This window comes from Aptenodytes forsteri, unplaced genomic scaffold (genome assembly GCF_000699145.1).
Source record: "Aptenodytes forsteri isolate BGI_AS27 unplaced genomic scaffold, ASM69914v1 Scaffold275, whole genome shotgun sequence".
NCBI classification, from domain to species: Eukaryota; Metazoa; Chordata; class Aves; order Sphenisciformes; family Spheniscidae; genus Aptenodytes; species Aptenodytes forsteri.
The window spans coordinates 64,035-82,309 of record NW_008795247.1 but is presented as its reverse complement, the minus strand read 5'-3'; the positions used below and the strand labels follow the sequence as shown (position 1 = coordinate 82,309).

The 18,275-nt window shown below is 43.8% G+C and overlaps 1 protein-coding gene across 1 annotated transcript in view; it reads left to right on the top strand.

Annotated features, from left to right (window-relative positions):
• Positions 1–18,269, top strand: part of WRN (Werner syndrome RecQ like helicase) — a 47,111-nt gene extending 28,842 nt beyond the window's left edge. Inside the window, exons 23-36 of the mRNA XM_009278785.2 lie at positions 329–470; positions 3,836–4,006; positions 4,086–4,180; positions 5,710–5,785; positions 5,935–6,008; positions 7,648–7,729; positions 8,016–8,128; positions 9,077–9,191; positions 10,411–10,536; positions 12,340–12,502; positions 13,589–13,803; positions 15,521–15,592; positions 16,150–16,287; positions 17,935–18,269. Of these exons, the coding sequence (XP_009277060.1) occupies positions 329–470; positions 3,836–4,006; positions 4,086–4,180; positions 5,710–5,785; positions 5,935–6,008; positions 7,648–7,729; positions 8,016–8,128; positions 9,077–9,191; positions 10,411–10,536; positions 12,340–12,502; positions 13,589–13,803; positions 15,521–15,592; positions 16,150–16,287; positions 17,935–18,051 (1,699 nt within the window). The 3' untranslated portion in view covers positions 18,052–18,269. The remainder of the gene's footprint in view (positions 1–328; positions 471–3,835; positions 4,007–4,085; positions 4,181–5,709; positions 5,786–5,934; positions 6,009–7,647; positions 7,730–8,015; positions 8,129–9,076; positions 9,192–10,410; positions 10,537–12,339; positions 12,503–13,588; positions 13,804–15,520; positions 15,593–16,149; positions 16,288–17,934) is intronic.
• Positions 18,270–18,275: the final 6 nt, after the last annotated feature.

Genomic DNA, 18,275 nt, shown 5'->3' with positions numbered 1-18,275 from the left:
AAATGTCTTGTATGTGTAAAACAGTCCAAATATTCAAATACTAAATTCAGATTGCTGAGACAATGTTGTTCTGTCACAGCAAGTACCATGAAGAATGGCTTATTGTGGGGTTGGGCAGCTGTCTTCACCACAAGCGATCCTGACTTTTGCTTGGTCTCACGTCTTTTTCAGTTCGAGTTCTTTGTGCTTGAACATGTTTAATTGTTTATATTAATGTAACTTGAAGCGTGTATTTTATTTAGTTATCACTTGATAGACAATATTTGAAATAAGGGGAAGGGACTTGATTTGTATGTGTGTTAAATTTGGTTTTCTTTGTGCGTTTCAGAGCCTCTTGTTTCGCAGTGTCCAGTGACGCAGAATGTGGTTTACAGGACTTTGGGAAGCAAGCGTATCAGCTGCTGTCTGCAGTGGGTGCCCTGGAAGAGAAGTTTGGAACTAGAGTTCCCATTTTGTTTCTCCGAGGGTCTGTAAGTGATAGTAAAAATCCTTGTATGTGTTCTGAGAGCGGAGGGACTGTTACAGTGTCCCTCCTTATCGATATACCAAATAATACATTGATATACATACTTATAGATGTGTATTGAGTACCTTTTTGTCAGAGAAAGCATGCTGTACTTAATTTTGTGCACGTACAGCAGATGAACAGTTTCTGCCTCCAAGCTCTTGCCATCTTAGTTCTGTTTTTCTTAACAGTGCAACGTTCAGCCTTCTCTGGCCCAAGAGTTCCGCTTAGAAATAGTACCTGTTATTTGCCTTGTGCGGAGCTGTCCTGTTACTTGTGGGTTGTTTTGAGTTGGTTATTGACAATAGTCTGTTAAACACACGAATGCCAGCCCAAGTATTGGCAGAGGTTCTAAAGCTCTTCCTCTAAGGCTCGAGCTTTTGTTTTCTTTATGCTGAGTTTGATGTTTTCGTAGAGACAGTTAAGTGTGTTTTTCATGAAGATTCATGATTTCCATTATCCTGAAAGGAATAGCCTTTTCAGAATGAAAATTCAGAGATGTTTATTCTTCATTCTGCTTGGTAATCAGTTGCTTTACGTTCGAATAAAGCAAATGGTGGCTTGCGTTCTAGCTTAGTACTGCTGGCTGACTTGGAGTAGCGAGACGGGAAGTAGGATACTAGCATGAATACAAAGGATTTCTACGTTCTTTCACTTAATGATTTTTTTAAATACTGGGCAAGAGGAAACTCGCCAGAAATAAAATATGAGAGTAAGAACAGAATCACTTTATATGTTTACAACCTGGGGGAGGGGGGGGAATCACCTGTAGTACTTGATAAAACTGGGTGAATGATGTCCCTCTTTTTTTCCTTTTAATAAGAAAGTTCAGTTGCTAATTGTCACACAAGTGTGTCTAAGGGGAAAATACTGTTACAGTTTTTAACGTAGTCTTGATTGTTAATTTATTAGACACTACTGGAAGAAGTGAAGATGATGCCAAATTTGCACTGCAAATAAGGAATAACCTTTTACTGCCTACAAGAATAACGTTTTCTGGGCTAACATAACTTTAACAAGTATTTATTCATTGCATCAATGTATACTCTAGAACAAATGTATGAAATGATCAATATCACCTTAAGTTTACATGCTATATCAGTCTGAGGCTGACTGGTATGTTGCTTTAAAAGCTTGTGTATAGTTTATGGAGAACAGCACTTTTGAAGTTGGTGCTGTCTTTTCGCTAAGTCCAGGTGGCCTCCAACAGGCTTTGGGTGGACCACAAGGGAGACCGTGCTTCACTTCATGTTTGAAAGCTGACTCAGACCATGGAAGGGAACAGTCTCCTCTGGGAAACTGAATTAGAGCTGCCTTGACAGAAATATTATACTAACCCTGCTAAACCAAGAAGAATATGTAACTCTTAAGGTCTCCTTTTATCAGCAAACAGGGGAATCTGTAGCTATTTCAGCAGTTATTTCATCATTATTAGTAGTCTCAGAAAGTGGTTGTGAGTGGCTTTTAGTAGTACCTCTAGCATTTAATAATTTGTACGAAGCTGAAATTGCTATTTTGGCTTCTGTTGGTCAGTCCTATGCCTAGCTTAACTGATGATGCTTAGCCCAAACACGGACAAGTTTACTGTTTTGCATCTTATTCCTTTTATAGATATTTTCATTGTTGAGTTTGTTTTCCAAGTCAAACATGCTGCCATTGGAGTAATTAATGTAACTGGCATAACTGAAAGCTTGGGAATGTAATCATGCTTTTAAATAATGCCTGTTAAAAGTCCAATGAGGGCTCTCTGGAAGAGAGGACATGGGACTCGGTGCTTTCTCTTTGCCTGCTGAATAGGTGACTCGCTTGTGTTCACCGTCAGGGCTCTGTGCCCTGGTCCCATCCAGCAGCAAGCTGAGTCCCTCTTGTCTGCAGCTGGCTGCTCCAGCTTCCATCCCCTGCTGCCAAAGGTCTGAAACAAGCCCCTCTGCCTGGTGCTCCTCTCGCTGTGCATGCAGGAGAGCAGCTCCTTGACCATCTAAAATTCTCCAAATTGCTCCTTACTGTGATCCCTGGAGGTGGTACGGAGCCCAGCAGACCACTGTGCGCTGACCACTGCCTGTCCTGGATTTCTTTAACTTGGCTTCCTCTTTTCTACGTCAACCTGCTTTATTTTCCTTTATGAGGAAAACTGCGTTCTTGGGTATAGATGCCCTGTGTTTGCGTAGTGCCTAGCATGAAGGGATTCTGGTAGAAGTACTAACAGGAATCTGGAAAACCTGTGTTAACAACCAAGCCCTAGAAATGGCAAGAGGTGAGCCTCTACCCCACTGTGTGTCCTGTTGTCAGAGATGGTAATTGTTAGTCGTGCCCCCTGCTTTTTTCCTACCACGCCCTCCCATGGGATGTCCTTACCTAACCAGCATCACAGATATGTATTTACACACGTACACTCTCTGGGGGATATGATTGGTGTATATATGCGCACACGTATAGATAAAAGAAAAAACTACTTGTTTGACCATGTAGTTTCTCCAGTGGAGAGGGATTCAGCAAGTCTTACAGATAACAGGGTCTGAAGCCTTCCTTCCTGTTGATTTCATATTATAGCAATAAACTGAAACTTCTTTCCGTCTGAGACGCTTTTACCTACTGATGCTTGATCCCCTGTTACTTTCCTGTTTCAGGAAAGTTCTCAACTTTTCAGGCTCGTGCCAAGAGTTTCTCTTCTTGTGAAAGGGGCTTTAGCCCCTTGCCATCCATTTGGGCCCTGAGCTCAGGGGGGATGAGAACCCATCAGACAGGAGCTATCAGCTTTTTTAGAGTCTGAACCACTGGTAAGAGATGTGTAAAACAGCAGCTTCTTAAAAAAACAAACAAACAAAACCCACTTTGCAATGAAGGCCAGGTTGACTTGAACCGGTTGAATACAAACTGCACTAGATGACTTTCTTTGCTGCTGTGGATGGCTGGGTCATTGCTGTAACCTCCTCCGTATACAAAGGGATATGTTTTAACGGTTCTGTGATCTAAGAGTAGGTTTGTCTGGGGTCTTACTACAAAAGTCATGATCTTGTCCCAGCCTTGGCAGAAAGCAGAGACGTGGATTAGGTTAGTAGAGGTGAAACTGCTCTTCAGGTGACATGAACGAGGCAATAGGCATGGTTTATGCTCTTATCGTTGAGGTGCTGTAGGTGTGGTTATTGTAATGCGTGTCATGTCAACTTCAATGAAATATTTTGGCTTGTGACTTTTCTGTAAAGTTCTTCTGTGGAGGAATGTTCTTGAGGGCATGCTCCTCGCATTTGACGTTTTTGGTTTACTGGTTATATTGGAAACTCTCTTCCACAACGACTGGAGAAGTCTGACCAATTCTTTTAATCATTTTAGAGTTCTCAACGCTTGCCAGACAGATACCGAAGACACCCTCTCTTTGGTAGTGGAAAAGACTGGCCGGAGAACTGGTGGAAATCGCTCTGCCAACAGTTGATGATGGAAGGATTCCTCAGAGAGGTCTACGGGCATAGCAAGTTTGCAGCCACATGCGTGCTTACCCAAAAGGTACTTTTTGGTGTGAAACTACCCATCGAAAGCTTCTCTGAGTAATCTATAGCTAAACCGTGTGATTTATTTCTTACAGGGTAGGAATTGGCTGTTAAAAGCTGGATCTGCCTCAAGTCCAAGTCTTCTATTACAGTCCAGTGAAGACCTTAATCTGCAGAGACGTCCTAGAGGGTAATTATAGTACATGCATTCTCTTGAGCACTTTTATTAATTTAACATTAGATCGGTTTCTGAAGCCTGCTTCTGGAGATGGCTAGGTTGGGCAGGAGACTTCTGCACTTGATTTTTCTAGCCAAAGTTTTCCCTTAGGTAGTATCGTAATACAAAAAAAAGTCAGTGGGACTGCCTGGATAGACACCTCTATTGACTGCTGGTACGAAAGGTGACACGTTGTCTAGTCCTCTCGAGAGAGCGTGGCTCGCAGCCTAAATCGGGCAGTGCCTCATCACTGAGGTCTTCAGTGCAGCTAATCGGACAGTCGTGTAACTAGGAAGGTTAGTGCGGAAACGTAGTTCAGAGAAACTACCAAAACTAGTTAGAAAGCGTGTCTTCACCAATGATTCCGGGTAGCCTGGAAGCATGTTGTGGCAATGCATCCTCATGGAGAGAGTAATCAGCTAAAGACAAGAAGCGGTAGAGGAAAATCCATCAAGATTTATGTTCTTTCTAATGCTGATGAGTTAAATCATGAGACTTTAAATAGAGCAGCTATCAACTTGTTTTCCCAGTTATGCACTTGACCTACTTCTTCATAAAATTTAAGCTGGGAATGAAACAGAGAAGCCTTTATTGTAACAAGAATTGATTCAACACGGATGTGTAATAGTTTGTGTTCGTGTATTTCTTTTTGTGAAATTCTTTGACTATTTCAAGGTCTTGGCGAGTATGTCTGCACAAGTGGGGAGTTTTTTCAGTGGTGGTGGTGAGGTATTTGCCATCGGAGTATACAGCTCCAAAAAAATAGCATGTGAGGTTTGGCTTGTAATCTTTTGCTTCTGATGATATTTAATAAACAGCATCGTGTTGGTTTTCACAAACGCTACTTCTGACCAACCCTTTTGAAGTGTAAGATAATGAACTGGAGGCTGCAGAGGCATCGCTGTGACAAGAAATAATATTAGAACAAGGCTCTTCAGTGCTGGCCTTAGGAGCCTGTTCTGGTGTCTAGATTGTCTTAGTGTTGCTACAAAAATGTGTAAATCGGGGAATGACCAAGTACCAATTTTCTCTTGCTTTCTAATATTCTACTGTTGTGGCTCTTTCAGCTACTGTCTACAGGTCTTCTAGAAGGAAAAAAAAAATGCTTATTACGAAACAGTAAGCAACGGCAAAAGCTGTATGCTTAGTGCAAACCAGAAAGTTGGTACTCGTTTGTTTTCTCCAGTAATGCGATCTTTAAAATTGAATCTTTTTCAAGTGCTGTCACCTTTTCTGTCACCAAAATCTTTCTTCCATAAGGCAAGATTCTTGTCCCTTGTTAAAGTTTTGGTATTAACAGGCTTTGAGGTCCTCGGTGTTTTTTCACAAAGAATGGTGATTTTCATAATAAAAATCAATAAGAACTTTTGATTTGCCAAAGATAGCCCTGTACCAAGTTCAAATAAGTTTGCTTAGTAAAATGTCGATTTTCTTTAAATGGCAGTGTCACTGTACAAATGACTTGGTCTGATTTGATTAAGATATAATTTGTTTTATTACAGCAGTAGACGTTTACCTGTGCTCTCAACGCAGTCCTCCCCAGGCACAAAAGGAGCAACGCGGTCACCAGTCAGGCAGGTCCGTCCTTGTTGGTATTAAAAAACATAAAATAAAAATAAAACCTTGCGAGTGTATCGTGGTGTCACAAATGAGTAAGCTGCTGCTAACAGCAACTTTAATGGAAAGACTAAAATCAGCATTTGTCTGTCTTGTTCTGTTTTTTATAGATGTCTCTGTATGATATGTTTTCACATGAAAGAAAATGTACAACTCCTTCACGAAGCAATAACATGCTTAACAGGTACAGTATTTTAAATTAAAGCAGAATTACCTAATTTTGACTGTGTTAATAGGGATACTGTTCGTAGGATGATCCTTTAAAACCAGCATTTTCCTATGTGAAGTGGTGGTAGAAATGTTTAATATATTAAAAAAAAGTCACGTGCTTAAAACTTGCTGTACATTGCATTATATTTCAAAATGTTGAACTATTACAACATTTAGCAGGTATTTCAAAATGTTGAACTATTCCAACATTTAGCAGGCTTTGCTGAATTTGACAAGTTGTGTATATTTGTAGTGTCCCAGGCCAAGCAAGCTTTATGAATTGCTGAAGTGTAAACTGTCTCACTGGTATTACTTCAAATCCAAGCAAAAAAAATAGCAAGTATTGATAAAAATGGAGCGATAGCAGGTTTATATTGGATACTTTTACTGGGCCCATGTTTTTTTAGTCTGTCTTCTATGTGATGGTTGAAACTGTAATGCATTTTAACTTGTGATGATCTAAAAACAAAGAAATGGGGAATAGGCTTTTCCGAACAGTTTGCAAATATAATTCAGGCAAAAAAGTGGTGAAGTTGTGACTCGCTTTTAAAGCTGGCAGAACTGAAGCCATGCCTTGTGCAGGGGCCGTAAGTGAGCGTGTAGGTTTCTGCCTTTCCACACGAGTCTGGAGAAGACTGAGATCACGTTGAGGCTCCCTCAGGTCAAAAGAAATAAAACAAGCTGTTGCAAAAAGCAGACCAAGTAATTTATTTTCCTGGCTTGTGTGGTGCTTCAAATTAAACCCACCTTGCGTTTCTGAGCAGTTCGATTCCTCCTTCAGGCAAGCAGCCTGATGCTGGCAGACGACAGGAAAATAGGTTATGTCACTTAAGCTGAATAACTGCCACTGTAGCCGTGTGAAGAAAAATCATTTTAGGGGCAGCTGCAGTCCAAAAGAAGCGTTATTTCACACTTTGCTTGGGAAAGGACGCTCTTAGTCCAGCTTGTCTGCTAACAGATATTGCAGTATAATCATAGCAGTCTAATTAGGGGTGAATGTCCCTAAGTACACGAGCCTGCGGACTGGTAGCTGCGGTGCTGCTCTCTAGGCAGACGTGCCTAGTGGTAACATCAGCTAACTCTGCTTACAGCACAGCAGCTGTGTCCTTGTCACTGCTTTTGAAGTCACTAGCTCTTTTTGGCCAGGATTAATGATACCCGCCATGGGGCAAAATGTAAGGTGTTTCTCATGGGATGCTGTCAGAATGATGTCATGAATGGACAAATGCTTCTAAGAACGCGCTTTTGTTGACAATATGGAATCTGGCTGTTGACAAGGATATTGGTGTGCTTGTGGTTTTGTGTTTTTCTCTTTTCACAAAACTGCCATTTCATCTGCTTGAGCTTTGTACAGTAAGAGGCTGTTTTTAAGTTACAGGACCAGACACAGAGGAGTTCTGTTACACTAGGGATACTGCTGATTCTGCCCCAACCAGCTCAAGTCCCGTATGAGTGCAGTGCTAGCGCGAGGTGCCAGACCACGGTCTGATGGTGCTGTCACAGAGCAGGCAAAATAAGTTGGGCTGCTGCTCTCTCACAGCCTTGTGCAAAGTTCCTGAATGAATTGATCTAACGCAAGGCTTGTTTCACACTTCCTTTTTTTTTTTTGTTAGTGTTGCAGAGCGCTCACCGGTGAAATCTTCTCCTCTGAAGCCCACAGAACCTGTTGTTTCATCCCGAGAAAAAGAACTAGAGGTAAGGTGGGGTTTTCTTTGGAAGAGGGAGGATATCTGTGAATTGCAGTCAACCGCAGTCATCCTGTATTGGAGCAGCTGGCTTGGGCAGTTCTTAATATTACAAAGATGTTTTGAATAGAAGTCCTAGAAGAGGGTTTAGATATGTTAAGACGGATTAATGGATTGCAGGGTTTTTGTATATGAGAGGAAAGATGAGGGAAGTTACAACTTTTCCTCTCATATTAATTACACCTACGTGAGAGATGTAGAGCTGCTTCATGAGAATTTGGCTCTCTTCTTCACAGACTGCTCTGTATGGCAAGCTGCTGACTGCTAGACAGAAGGTAGCTAATGAGAAGGTAATTCCTCCAGCTGTCTTGGCGACCAATAAGATCCTGGTGGAGATGGCCCGAATAAGGTAAAGCCAGCACGCATACATGTTGTACAAACTGAGAAGGCTGCAAGCCAAGCCACAAATCCCCTTTCTGCTTCCGTTGGGACAGTATGCCTCATTGGTAGAGGAGCAGCTCTTTTCCTGAGTATCTTCATTTGCTCTAATACCCTTGTAGACCACTAACTGGTGTAAGTTAAACAGTTACTGACATGAGACTTGCTTCTTCATTCTAGTTACTAGGAAAAAACAAACAAACAAATGACAACTTTGCCTGTCTCTGTATCCAAACCTCCTGTTAGGTTGACCGGTCAGAGTAGGAGGGTGTATGTTTTCTACTAATCCTTACCTTTCTACTAATCCTTACCTGTCTATATCTGCTTCTATCTGATGTGTTTTAATCCTTTTAGTATGCCCTTATCCTGCTAAGGGTCAGCTGCTGGTCAGGACCTGTCCCTTACCTTGCATGGGTAGCTCTATAGTGTAAAAGAATAAGCACAATTTAGTGTGGCTCTCAACTACTGAAAGGAGGGGAACAAATTCTTTGGTTTTTTTCTCATTGTATGAGAGGGTATTGTGGGGCAGCTCGGTTGGTAATGCATCTGAAGTGCCTTCCCCAGGTACTAAAAGGCATTAGACAACACTACTTTCTGGAATGCCTATGTTGTTATTTCATGGAAGAGCTCTGGGCTTACATGCTCTTGGGACGTAAAAGCAAATAAAGATGGATGTGGTAAACTGATCCTCCAAAGTATTAAGCAGCAAACTTGAAGTTTTTGCTGTGGTCGAGCTTCATGCTTCAGAAGCACGAACAGTGAACTTAATTAGTGGCGGAGATGATGAGGGTGACAGTAATAACATTTTCAAGTTTTGACAAATAGATCTGTAGGCCAAGCGCGTCATTCACAGACACTTGATGTTTCAAAGCATTGGCGTAGGACACTTCCATGGCTTTTATTATTCATCCTAAACCAGGCCTACCAATGTTGAGAATCTGAAGAAAATTGATGGTGTATCTGAAGCAAAATCCACCGTGTTGGTCCCTCTCCTGGCTGAAATAAAGGACTTCTGCCAAGTGAATGGTTTGCAGGTACGATTTATTAAAGTGTCTGCTACTTTGCAAGAGTCTTAAAGGCGTAATTTGGTCTGCAGCTGTCGGATGTCTCCTTCATAGTTTGTCCTCGTCACAGCTATTCCATCCAGGCATGGCAGTGAAACTTGCCAGCCTTGCGTACAAATAGGCCTCCCAAATCTGAATGTGCTACTTGGCAGTGACGTTGGGACCTGGCTGACGTTTCAGGTTGGTGTGGTCATCTTGAAAGTCCAGGGCATCCTTATAAAGGTCACCCGTCTGGCCAGGCTGTGTCCCCAGTAGGTGCCATATGGAGAGCTTGCGGCTAGTTCTTGTGATTTGGGGCTGGAGGCCAAAGGTATCGTGAATGTTCCTTCACGATGGCCTATTGACTTGGTAGACTTGGAGGGCAAGGCTTTGCTTCCTTTAAGTTCCTCTTTAGGAGACTGGCAGAAGAGGTTAGACTTCCAGCTGTTGGAAATACTCCTGTTGGTTCTCTTCTCACAGCTGATTTTCTTCTGTCTGAGACTTTCTGTAGAGTGGCTCCTCGCCAGTCACTATGGTGAGAGACACCACTAGGGAGGGGCCATGGAGCAGAAGATTAGAGGAGCTATGAAGCAGTTTTGCTTTGGGGATCTTAACTGTAGATTTACATAGAAATTAAATGGATTTATCTAGTCTAGAAAGCAGGTAGAGCAGCAATACGACTTCTCTGTAATGCTTGAGAAGACTCTGTGGAGTGGTCTTACTGCTTCACAGACAGCTATTACAATCTAGGAATGGGGACTAAAAGTGTTCCTGTTTTTTTTTTTTTTTCCCCCCCCCCCCCAAGAAATCTGTGTTGAGCAAAAGATAAAAACAAATGGAGGTGTTTCCCGTACTAAGCAGCAGACTGAATACCGCAGTTTGTTCTGATGGAATAGTTTTGCATGTAATGAGCAACACCTAAGAGGTTGTGTTGACCTGGACACTGTGTTTCTGGTTGGGTTTTTTTTTTTGCAAGTCCCTTGGACAATCCCATGCTTGTTTTATTAAGAGGGGAGTATGTGGGTGTCTGTCTGGATTCCCTCTTTGCTTTGTTTTTCTTTGGAGCACGGACTTGGGGGTCAAAACCAACCTCTATAGAGATGAATGACTCCATTTATGTTACTCCTTGAGATAACTTCAGATAATGGGAGGGTGATCCATTGGTTGTTACTGGGATATAAGTCTTATAAATCCTCTTTATCTCATTTAGACGGACACATTCCCCACATCTGGATCTAAAGATCAGAAAGAAGCATCTCCCTGGAAGCATACTAGAGCCCTCTCTTGCTCAGAGCGTATCACTTATGTCTTGTTCCAAGAGAGAAATCTCTCTGTGGTAAGCTTTCTCCCTGCGGAGGTCACTTCCTTTTTGAAAACTAACGGTGGGGATGTTTTGTCTAGAGGAGGGGGATTTGCAAGTTCTCTTAAACCCCCTGCCCAATGCTGTGGCGGGGTTGCTTTAAAACACTGAGGCAGTATCTTCCCTGACAAATGGTAGCTCATCTAACTTATCAGTATGGACAGGTAAAAGTATGAAAAACTGGGCTCGCTGTGAGGTGGGATACAGCGAGATAAGTTACGGCTCCCTGCTGTTACAGTGCCCGCACAGATTGGCAGGGCATCAGGCAGAAATGTTGCTGTTACTTCGTTGGCCTGTTCAAGTACGGTTAGGCAGCGTGCTTTTCTATTGCAGGTGTTAGTTCTGCCTGTTTCTGTATTTTTTTTTCTCTCTTTTCACAGTCGTAAGGGCGTACAGGAAAAACTTACTGATCCATAGCCTGCTGCAAAGGACACAAGCATGGGGCCGTATATAGGTGTATCTTTAAGGTTAATAACCGCTGGGATAAACTTCACTAACTCTGTTCTTGGTTTAGGTAGCAAATCCCTATTCCTTTACCTATGCTATATCCATGTGTAAGACTTGCATGTCAAGAAACAAAGCTCATGGAAAGATTCAATGCGAAACTGAAGTCTAAGTGCGAAGTGTTATCGTGGCTTTCTAGTTCAGATTTTGGCAAGCTGTGTTTCCTGTTAGGAACTAAAGTTGGGGACAAGTTACCCGTCGCATCTAAGTTGTCGAAATGCTACAGGGCATGTGGCTAAACTGGCATCACGCCATGTGCCCTGTGAAGATGAGCCTCGTGACCTGCTCTGATGTAGCTTTATTTATTGCTTTTTAATTCTACAGTAGGAAACGAAGTTGCTTTGAGTTTTGCTTTGCCCCTCCCAAGAGTATGGGTAAACCTTGTCAGATGGTCCCTAACTTAAAAGTGTACCTAAGGACTAATTAACCAGAAAGAGTTGTACAGTTATTAATGGGTAACTTGATGCTCTGTAGCCACTAATCCTGATGATTATATGTGTGCCATGTGTATCATCCGGGGAGAAATCAATAGAAGCTTGAAACCTGTTCTTCCGAGGAAGACAAGTAACCAGTTTGAAATCTCTTCTTGAGAAGTACAAGTTTAGGTAGATGAAGTTTGAGATGTTTTTTCTTCAAGGCAAATGTTTGAGAAGAATTCATTTAACAGGTGTGAAAATGAGGAGGAATTTGTTTTGGCACGGTTATCCGTGTTCTGCATAGATGTTATGAATCCAACGGGCCACTGGAAGGTCGGGTGCATCACAGCTACTTTGCGGGAGACATCTGAAGCTTTGACACAGAAATCCCGTGAAGTAGGAGCTGGGTTGATGCACTGACTTAACTGAGGCGAGAACGTCCGTTTCCTTTGTGGTAGAAATTGCTGGGATTCAGCTGCCGCAGGGCGGAAAGGGGGTGGTAGTGAGTGTTGTGACATGAGGGATGTGAGCTATAAGCAGGCTGTAGTGAGCCTTTGAGGTGGCTGCACAGCACCCTTCCTCTGTAGAACCTGTCTTCCTCTGAAGTAAGTTCAAGCTGCGATGTTGCGTTCAAGCTGAGAAGTAGTAGCCTCAAGAGAAAAATGCTCTTTACAAGCTGGAAGGGAAATGAGGTAAATATTAGGAGTAACAAAGCTGTTTTGGGGAGCTTCGTTGCACTGCTATGTGCCAGTATCCCCTGATAGCTTTTTTGGGAATGGGAGGTTGCCAGGTTTTGAGCTTTCAGTTTGTATTTCAGACACTTCTGCTGTCTCAATTCTTTCTGCCTTTGTTTCCCTAGAGGATTATAAGCGAGAGCAGATCTCTGCCTCTTTCTGAGGTTGGCGCTCACCTGTTCCAGGCGATGAAAGCTGGCTACCCTGTCAACCTGGAGCGAGCAGGTTTGACTCCTGACGTTCAACAGATCATTTCTGACGTTATCCGTAATCCTCCCATTGACTCAGGTGAGCATCGCGGCCCTTATCTGAAGCTTCTCATGACAGTGGCATACAGACGAAGGGAATGACAAACTGACAGCTCAGCTGCTTCTTTAGGTAGAACCCATCATTTCTGGAAGGCCTGTGTCTGTGGAAAGGCAGAGCATGGCAATGCCAGGATCATTGCTTTCCTTTCAAGGTTATGTTGTAAAATAAGGCAATCGTGATTATTGAAAAGTGAAAAAGCCCTTCACAAATCCTTTTACGCAGTTGTATGGCTGTTGAAAAGATTCAGGCATCATTCTGGACTCTGTATTTACTCAAGTATTTTTGGAGAAAACATCGGCCTGACAGTCTTCCTGTAAGTACTGGCATCTACAGAAAATACGTCGAATAAGAGCTGTACAATTTCCCCAGTGCAACTCCTCTGCGAGATCCTCATTTATGATGAGGAGGCCGAGAAATGCAGGAGAAGCAGTTCTTCTTCCTCTTAACACTGTCATGTGGTGCCATGGGCTAGTTCAGAGGCTGGAGACAACCGTGTACTGACTTGTGGTTCTGCGACTGGGCGACTTAAAGTTCAGTCTTGCCCTAGTAGTTTAATTTCTTAGGTTGGCAGAGTTTGCTGACTTGCTAGCTTCGTTACTCTTGTCCTATTGCGGATTAATGTGTCTTTTCAGCAGCAGTTACAGGCTCAACCAGACTCTAAGATAGCTTCCTTAAATTTAGTGCCACGCTGGAATGGAGAACTGGCACGGCGCTATATTTAAGAAAGCAGAGAGGCTTTTCAGCCTGAGCTAGTATAGCCTTCCTCTCAAGAGAAAATGGTTGATCGGACATGCAAGTTAGAGGCAGGCGATTCTGATGTTTTTAGACTATATTTGAGGACAGTAGGTTTGTGTGAGCGTGAATGAGGTGGGGATTTATCCCATGAGCTCATGATCTGTTTTCTTACGAGTCAAACCCATATGTCTTATTTCTTGTCTTTTCCAAGCCTTAATTTATCCTGTGGTTTAATGAGGGACAACTGGTGTGTTTTTACAACGTAAGAAAACTGAATAAGGGGCAAGAGGATTAAAAAATAATTAATATTGTGTTCATATTTTTTCCAAGACACCACCAAAATTCAAGCTATTCGAAAACTTGTTCCTGCAAATATTGAACTGTATCTCATCAGGATGACTATTGCGTTATTGGAGAAAGAGGATAGAAATAAGTCTCAGCATGGCTCAGGCGTCAAAAGGATGTTGGTGTGGTCAGAAGGGCAGCAGGAAAAAACAGGAGCAGATGAAGCAAGCCGGGAAGATGCCTTGTGGAGTAAAACCAAGGTTAGTAAAAGAGGGTCTAAAACTGGTTTTGTGAAAAGAAAGTTTTCTCTTTGTAGGAGCAGACTAAAAGCCCTTTTATGTTGTTGCTGTTTCCAGTAGTGCTTAGTGTCTCATCTTCACAGTCCACCTTTCCCGCAGCTTTGAGTAAGCCTGCCTCCCTCTCCTCTGAGAGCAATGCTCAGAGCGGAATCAGAGGGTTCCCCTTGCTGAGTATTGACCTAGGAAGAAGGCTGCCCCTGTACAGCCTAGCTGCGACCTGTTAAACTTGTTGCCTGAGTTAATCTGTTCCCATGTGGGACTGTCGGCTCATCTCTAACATAGTAAGAGATGCAAGTCCATAGTCCTGGACGTGCAGCCCAGGAAGATCAGGCACGTGATGGTCCGCGACTGTAGACCGTCACAACTGCAGCTTAATAGTGGCCTCGGAGAGGAGGGAAGAACGCTTTCTGCTGTTGTCCAGCCCTTTGGGACGTGGATGCAAAATTATTTACGTCCCCTGTAAAACCCCAGGTTTACACTAGCCGGGGCAGTGGAGGAAAAAGCTGAAATTCCAAGTTCTCCCCAGTATGAAAACCTTTGGTAAGCTGGATCCTTCATAGCCACTAAGTCCAGTGTTCTGCCCTTGCCTTGCTTCTGTGCATTGGTAGCTGATCACCAACCTGATGTGGGAACAGAAAGCCCCGCCCTAAGATAGCAGAAAAGTTGGGAGTGTGAAAAAGCCAGAGGCGATGTTCTTCATAGCCACAAAGTCCAGTGTTCTGCCCCCTTGCTTCTGTGCATTGGTAGCTGATCACCAACCTGATGTGGGAACAGAAAGCCCCAAGATAGCAGAAATTGGGAGTGTGAAAAAGCCAGAGGCGATGCGAGACATTTCTGGCAGGCAGTCTTGTGCATTGGTAGCTGATCACCAACCTGATGTGGGAACAGAAAGCCCCAAGATAGCAGAAAAGTTGGGAGTGTGAAAAAGCCAGAGGCGATGCGAGACATTTCTGGCAGGCAGTCTTTCATGGGTTCCTCTGTTGCTTGAAACTGTTGGGCGTAGCTGTGATAACGAGATAAGTGTCATGCCGTAAGTCTGACTCACTGGGGAGAAATCTCAGGAAATAAGGAGCTCTTTGTGGCTCTTGGAGGAAGGCCAGGCTAGTCTTCTGAGCCCTCGGCTGGCCTCTCGGCGTCTCCCAAGCCCCAGTTAAGTACCTTGTACAAAAGGCCGCCCTGCACTGAGTGGCTCCTGGTGGGAATGGCAAAAAGAAATTATAAACTCTAAATCCTTCTGCTGCCTGCGCTAGGATTTCATGTCTGTTCCTTACAGGGTTTGGGGTTGATTTCTTGAACTCTGGCTCAAACTGTTTTTCAAGCCTTGCCATTTTGCCAAATGGATTCTTTCTTGCATCTCGGAGTGCTGTTCTGTTTCTACGACGTCTGTGTCTGAGCCTTCTTTTTCCTGAAGTTGACCTCCTGGCAGTCTGATTGCGTGAGCTCTAATTACACTTTTTCCTGCTCCTGTTAGCTGCTGGAGCTAATAACAGGAATGATGTGCTATTAGAAATCAAATTAATATTACGCAAATGAGTAGACTGCTAATCCAAACAGTCTTTATTTACTTCTCCTTCAGAAGATATCCTGGTTCTAATAATTCGCTGTGGCAAACAGCTTTTAAATCTGCTAATGAATGTTCTTGGATTTTAACAACCTTACATTACTGCTGCTTCTACAGGGTAATTTGATCAACCCGACATTGAAGGAAGGAGCAGAGAAAACCCATCTGCGAGGGGTGCCTTCGGCTTCGGTAAACAGATGTGCTTACTGTAATAAAGCGTGTGGTAGACTTGCCGTTAGCGATGCTCTCAGTAACACCGAGATGCGTAGTTGATCCAAAAATCTCAGCTGGGCTGTTGCAACCTATGACCAGCAGGCATTGTATAGAAATTAGAAGTTAATGTCTCTGTGCCCCCTATGCCACTTTTAACTGACATCTTTGCTGTAAAAACACATTAGAAAACACAGCATTTGTGAGTCAGAAGCAAGTATTGCAAGTTCTCAGGGCCACGGGGATGAAGGAAGTGCTCTTCTCCACTACAAAAAAAGTGCCCAAGTACAAGTTCCACTTCCCTTGTGTTTGAAATGGATGTACTTGCTCAAATTTTTTTGTGGTGAAATGGATAAGAAATAGCTAGTCATCTCATTAAGCAGAGGTGTTGAAACTCTGTTTATAATTACAAACTCATTTACTTCCAAAAAAACCCCTCCGAAACGCAGCCTTTGCATTGAATCTGGTTTGTGCAGACTTAAGCTTTAACGTTGCGATACATCTAACAGCCTGCTTCCTTACTGTCCTATGGAAAGGCTGTACAGAGCGTGGATTACAGCCAGCCGGGCAGCAGAGGGGCAGCAGGCTGCCTCAAGCCCATCACCCTGGCCTCCTGGAATCAGCCTGCCCTCAATCCCGATGAGGAGGAACTGTTTGCTGACTCTCAGCTGAAGGTGAGACCGCCTGTAGCTCTGCCCCAGGAGCAGAGCCCGGACCTGATGATTGGGGTGTCGATCTCGAACAAACCAAAACCCCAGCTTCTGTCTGGGTTCTTTACTGTGCCTAAAACCTTGGCCTGGATTGCCAGCCGACTCCTCGTGTTAATATCCTTGGTATAGTGACAGCATGCTGCTGTAGTTGTCCTTGCTGTGCCTGGATGTACCTCTCTCACAGCATCAGCCTGCTACAGAAATTTTCTTCCCCAGTACATCTTGTCAGCCATCTAGTGGCAGATGCTTCCACCACTTGAAGAGGACGTTTGGCTCCCTTTCCTCTTTCAGGTATAGGGTTGTGTGAGATAGTACGCTGATCCCATTAAGGACTGTTGCACTGGTGTTTATATAAATGCAAGTTGTATGAGCGTACATCTAGTGTTTTTTCTAAAGGGAGCTCGTGTGGCTCTGGCCAGCACTACTTGCTGTACGACTCGCTTCAGTTTGAAGCTGGATATTGATATGAGTGCAAAACATCATGCAGAGAAATCATTATTCATGGTCTGGTCAGTGTTAGGTAGGTATAACTCCTAAATAGCGCAGCAGCTATCTTATTTGAAACGCTAAACGCACTGTAATCTTATCTTTTCGATTGCTGGTGATAGCTTCAGCGAACTCCCAGAACATCAGTTCCACATAAAGCCCCTTTGTTGCAACACAGGAACAAAGCATGACCAGTGTAATGGTCTCTGCACCCTTCCTGCTTCACCCAAGCTTGGGCTGCGAGTCCTGGTGTTGTGCGCACACCTCTCGATGTACGCACTGGAGCAACCTCTCTCCTGGCTGTAGATGGGTCCTCCTGATGTCTTTCCCAAGGGCGGCTCGCCAGCAGTCTTGTTCGTCTTGAGATGAACGTCTCGATAGCGATTGGTCTTCCGTTACGTAAAAACCGGTGGCTGAAGGATGACCAGAAACCCATTCATCTCCTCACTACACGCTCTTACAGGAATTCATGGCTTTAAGCTGCCCTAGCATCTCTTCCCACCACAGTGCAAGAGATGCACCCAGCAGTCATGGAGAGCGCCGTATGTTCAGACTCTCCCTGGGGGACATGAGCCCCGCGTGAGTCCTGCAGAGCTCGTGACCTTTGTGAGGAGAGGGAGGGAAGAAAAGGTGCCTTGCACAATTGGCTGTGGGTTTCAGTCCCTTTTTCTCCAGCAGTGAGCGGGGAAGGTAGCAGGTACTGCTCATGTATCCGCCAGCTTGGGGCATCCACTTCCATCCCCTGCCTGGGGCTGTGTATTTTTTTTTTCCACAGGTCACACGGGGGAGCTGCAGTTCTTTCACTTCTTGTCGTGACAGTTGGGGTTGCTTTGGTTAGTGTTTTTCTTAAAGGTGATGGGTGAAGGTCAGTGTACTAGTTGCATGCTTGCACACCTCTGTTTCCAGCCAAATGTTTCCCATCTTTGGTTCTTCTCTATGCTCTAGCTTGATTTTTTTGTTAAGTTCCTCAATTATGTGAAAAAGGTGTTGCGTTTAAGGGAGACATAAGTTTTCCCCAAAACAGGTAGACAGTTCACATTTCCTGGTGAGGGTGACTGTTTTGGGGGTAGAGCTATACCGCTGTCAATGCTTGTTTTTTACCACATCTTGGTTTTCTTCTTCCAGAGCTCGCATCCCCCTTTCAAGAGGAAGGTGCCAGAATGGTTTGGAACCGCGGCCGTGACAGTTCAAACCCAGACGAAGAAATCCAAAGCAGAGACCACAAAAGGGATTTTTAGTTGAATACAGAAAGGAAGATTTCTTTTTTCTATCTGGCCTCCTACTCTAACGATCATCTTATGTTCAGAGTACTGCTTCCCAGGGCTTGTTTCCCCACCCCTGCTTCCCTTGTCCTGCCTGCGCCTCCCTCTTCTCTCATCTTCCTTGCGTCAGGCTCGAGCGGCTCGCCCCTAGCACGACGCTTACGCTTTTTCACTGTGTGAAATTTGTTGTTGTTAATAAATAAC